The 5,037-nt window shown below is 31.1% G+C and overlaps 1 protein-coding gene across 1 annotated transcript; it reads right to left on the bottom strand.

Annotated features, from left to right (window-relative positions):
• Nucleotides 1–773: 773 nt before the first annotated feature.
• Nucleotides 774–2,299, bottom strand: LOC129300710 (F-box/kelch-repeat protein At3g23880-like). Its single transcript, XM_054939285.1, has one exon. The coding sequence runs from the start codon at nt 2,133–2,135 to the stop codon at nt 930–932; it is 1,206 nt and encodes a 401-aa protein (XP_054795260.1). The 5' UTR covers nt 2,136–2,299; the 3' UTR covers nt 774–929.
• Nucleotides 2,300–5,037: the final 2,738 nt, after the last annotated feature.

The following is a 5,037-nucleotide window of genomic DNA, read 5'->3' as shown; positions in this document are numbered from 1 at the left end:
TATTCTACAACTTATTTTTCCTTTTTTGTGTTCAGATAAGGAAGCATTTCTTTCGACAATTTTAACAAGGAAGCTAGAAAATATTAGCCCATCACTTGTTTTGTTATTACCTTAATGAAGTTGCTGCTTTTATTTAAAAAATAATAATATAATTTTTAGCTCCTAAATTTTCTATGAATTATCAATTTATTAGTATGGAATTGGAAATGGAGAAGTGAAAGCGAAAAAAATAAATTATTTAATCATTAATACAATGAATCTCATTTTTCTAGAGAATCCAATCCTATCAAAATTGGTGGAACTCACTTCCACTTTCATAACTATGGAACCTACTTCCTTCCTCACTTCCTTCGTAAAAAATATCTCATTTCATGTACAAACTGAACATATTTTAAAACTCCACTTTCATTTTCATAAAATATTCTCCCATGGTACCAAACAGGGCATTGATTCTCAGTCACAACTAATACGTTCTAGAAATATTTGTTTCATATTTTCAAAGTAATTTTGACTGTTAAAATAATTGATCACATGCAGAATGTTAATGGAGTACAAATCCTAAGATGATCTCCTAACAACAACCATTATATATATATATATATGAATGGCCGCTCGATACAAGAGTAAATTGCAAATCACATCTCTACAAACGCACAACTGATGAAGTCAAGCAATTAAGACTTGCTGCAATTTGAAGAAAAATGAAGAGAAAAAAACAGTTTTAAAGTGCAGTATGGCAGAGCTTAGCAACCTGATATTATAGGAAGGTCAAATAAAGCAATAAACATGTAGCATAGAATATCTAGATTCATCATTCTAAATAACATCTCCAAAGGGCATGAAAACCATATAGTTACATAATAATCTAATCTGATGTGGATTCATTTCCACCAAAATATTTAGACAAAAGCAATAACTAAACTTTCCGATCAATGTTCTTCAAAGTGGATGTTCCAAACTGGTACAAGGCTTTCCACATGATTGAGGACACGACAATCATTGCCACATCCAGGGATAGCAAACATCTTAAATTCATTAGTAGTCATATTCAACAGATACATACCAGCCTTTCGTCCATCATTCTCCGTTTCACGTTCACTTTCATTGGTAAGTCTAGGCATTCCAAAATCAATACATACAATTTCATTCCTCCAAAGGGCCCCAAGTTTTAACATGGAAGGGCAGTGATTCCTAGCATATTTCTTAGTCCAACACCATCTCTCCGTAGGTGAACCTGTACACTCCTCTAGCACCCACAAATCAATCGAAGAATATAGATAGTCTGGGAAGGTTCCAATATTAGAGAGAGAAAGTGCAGCAAATTTGTCCTCATACACAGCAAATTTTACAGTTGAATTATCACGATCAGATAAAGGAGGCCATGGTATCAACACAAACACTTCCATTTCTATGTCAAATGAAACTATCAAATCAGTATCATCTTCACCCTGCTCCTCCACACCTCGTCTTAGACCCCACCAAAAGATAGCTCCGTTTGCAGTGCCAGTACCGTGAAAAAGACTTACACCCTCTAAGCTTCCAAATTCTATTTCCTTCCATAAACCTGTGCTTAACGAATACACTTCAACTACACTAATTGCATCATCACACCCAGGCCCATCATAAATTTTCACTATCTTATAGTCATTAACAATTGGGCTGAACCCAAATCCTACTATGCATTCCCACATCGGAAATTCAACAGTTCTGGATCTAGGTATCTGTCTGACCTCTCCAATAGCAGGATTCCACAGTAAAAGGGAATTGCACAAAAAAAGGGACTGATCGAGTGCAACACAGAGCAAGCCATTGCTGGAACCGATGATCCCAACGTCCGGTAAGGAACCGATCAAAGGTGCGTTCTGAACTTCACGGACATGCATCTCACAATCGAGCAAACGCAAGTGCAAAGGCTTACATGTACTACTGTTGTGTATGATAAGAAGAGAAGGGTTTTGATGAGTTGGGTAGAGCAGGTGTTCAGCGATGAAAGATGGGGTTTTGAAGAGATTCTTCCAACGTTTGCAGACACATTGAAATCGGATTAGGGATTTCACAGGGAGTCGTTTGAGAATGTTTGTCACGATTTCTTCAGGAAGAAATGGCGTGTCGCCATGCACTGCCGGCCGCCTCATAGTGCTCGAGAGGAAAGAACAGATCTCTCAGAGGAAAGCAGAAGAAATCGAAGGAAGGGAATCAAAGTGATGCACCTGAGTTGTAAGTCGTCGACCGACAAGAAGGAACCTCATAGAGCAAAGCCCTCGCATTCAACTGCGGCCATTTTAGGGGATCTCATTAGGAAATGAGAGGAAGATGGTCGCAAGTCGGGACGGATGTTTATATTTTTTTTCTTTTTCTTTTTCTCGTAAATTATTCTTTTTAATTTTAAAAAAAAACATACATTTTGATTTTTATAATTTATTCATATTTTATTATAAGTTTCTTCATTTTTTTAATATTCTAAATCCCTGAATTTTTATTTTATGATATTTTAAATTTTTAAATAAAAAATGAACAAAGTGTAAGGATTTTAGATGAATATAAAACATTAAAAATTAAAATGTAGGGATCTAAAATATTAAAAAATATAAGAATATATAATAAAACACGAACAAAATGCAGGGACAAAATGCATATGTTCCCTTAATTTTTTGTTATTCATTTGAATTTAGTTTTTTGGCCAAATTATTTTCTTTTCTTTTTTATGGAAAACGAAACTTTAATGAATAAATCGGTTTTTCCATCAATGTCCAGAAGTAGTTAAATTAAATATGAAAACATTACATTTTTAATATTCTCTACCTGATTAAATATTTTAAATATCTAATGTTGGCAATTTTTTTATAAGGACTTGTCTGCTCAAGCAATGGATTAAAAAAAACAGAAAAAAATAATTAAATTATCCGTTGCTTCATGTTAAACATGAAAAAGTTCAATACCACATATTTCAAATTTAATAATCACCATACCCACCATAATCACCATAACCATAAGAAATCATGACTCTTAACTCATAAATTAAATTATTTATTCTAGTCATGAACATGGTATACTTGCCTTTCTTTACATAATAGTCATTGTATTTTTATTTTTTAATACATTTCATTCTATTTTTTTTTCCAGTAAATAAACCGGTCCTGAAGACTTAGTTTAATGAAAACTTCATTTATTCAGTTTCTGAAAGGAGAACAAAAAGCACCATGGTGATTGTTGGTATTGTAATATGACACAAGTGTCATCTTATCTTGTTTTGATTCTATAATCTTAGTACATTGGTAATACTAGCTTTTTTTTTTTTCACTGATAAAAAAGTTAAATAACCATTAACTTAAATTGCTGGTAAAAAAAAAACCTTTAACATAAATTACTCATCAAATATAATTAGTGGCATGAGATTGCTTTTTTAATAATATTTGTATTCGTTGTTATTTTTATATTAATAGCATTATTGAAAATTTTTATCTTGTTAGTATTTTTTTTATCTTCAACTAATTTTGAAGTCACCTGGCAACTAATTGAGTGCTTCCCAATTTGGCCTCCCCCCCCCCCCCCCCCAAAAACACTATAACGATTTCTACCATGAAAGTTTATTATTCATTAACTTACCTACAATTTAATGTATCTGAGGACTTGATATATATATTATTTTGGTCAGAAAATCGGATGACTTGATATTTATAAATTTTGACTGTACTCATAATTAAAATCCAACACAATCATATTAATTAATGTCATATTATGCCATTTTTACATACCGAATACACGCTTAACATTTGAGTGTGCGCTCTTTTTAATATCATATGTAAGTTGAAATAATCAAATACAACTCTATGTTTCCCTTCTCTTTAGATTTTTTTTTAATCTTTAAATATCCATTCAACTTTCATGGATCCATTTCAAGGTGTTTCAGAGTGAAGAGAGAACAAGAGAGAGAAGGAGGAAATGAGAGTGAGAGAAAGGAAGCAAGGAACAATGAAATGATTACTCCCTCCGTTATGAGAAGTTGGATGTTAAAAAATATAAGATATTTTTAATTTTTTAAAGTGTAATCATTACCCTTTTTTTTTAAAATACCCATATTGATGAATGACTTTATATTTATTGTAGGGTGTTTAATAAAGATAAATATAAAAAGATAGGGTTAGTTTAAAAGTAGGTAATTACTTTTATTTGAGGTGATATTCAGTTTAAAATGTCTTACATTTTTTAATGGAGTAAGTACATGATTAACATTGAATGAGAACACAAATATAATATAAAATGAAAAATAATACTCTCTCCATTCAACATTATAAGACATTTTTTTAAAGTATCATGTTAAAAAATATAAAATACTTTGAGTCTTTCAAAATACTATTAATAAAAAAATTTCAAAAATATCTTTAATTAAAGGCTGCAATATAATTAACAAGGTTTTCTAATCAAAATACTTTATTAAATAAAAATAAAATATAAATAGTATATAATTTTAAAGATAATTAGCTAACTTATTAAAGATATAACTTAGTTACAAATATTTTATAATACTAAAAGGAGGGCATACAACAGTCTAGTAATAGTGACATGAGCTTGCATAACCGAACAGCGGATCTCTCCATTTTTCCCCTTCTATTGCCCCAATCCTCACCATTTATTAATTTTATTATTAAAAAAATTATTTAATAAAATAATTTGAATGATGGGGATTGGATAAATATAGGGAAATGTAGGGAAAAAATGGAGAGACCCCTCTCCCTTGTGTAACCACCATCTAACACTATCCCTCAATTTAAGCTATCTTTTTTGAACAAGTGTCTGTGGATCATGAAATCTCGAACCTGATCTACTAATAGGTCCTGTGTAGAAATTAGAGCTACTTTAATTTCTCTCTTGATAAAATTTGATGAGCACCAAAAGTTGATAAAATTTCTATAAACTTGTTCAAATCATCACATGTTTCTTATGAATAATTTTAGCATCAGAGTTAGGAAATAATTGTATTAGGCATTTCATTTTGTAGACTATATCAGTATACACATATTGTGAATCAATTTTTTC

This window comes from Prosopis cineraria, unplaced genomic scaffold, assembly GCF_029017545.1.
Source record: "Prosopis cineraria cultivar Desert tree isolate PC_DT_omini unplaced genomic scaffold, ASM2901754v1 PC1715, whole genome shotgun sequence".
Classification (NCBI taxonomy): domain Eukaryota; kingdom Viridiplantae; phylum Streptophyta; class Magnoliopsida; order Fabales; family Fabaceae; genus Prosopis; species Prosopis cineraria.
Note: the sequence above shows the minus strand (reverse complement) of the source record. Positions and strands in the feature narration are given on the sequence as shown.

Excerpts from the sequence above, each read along its gene's own strand:
- LOC129300710 (XM_054939285.1), bottom strand. The coding sequence starts at position 2,135 with ATGAGGCGGCCGGCAGTGCATGGCGACACGCCATTTCTTCCTGAAGAA.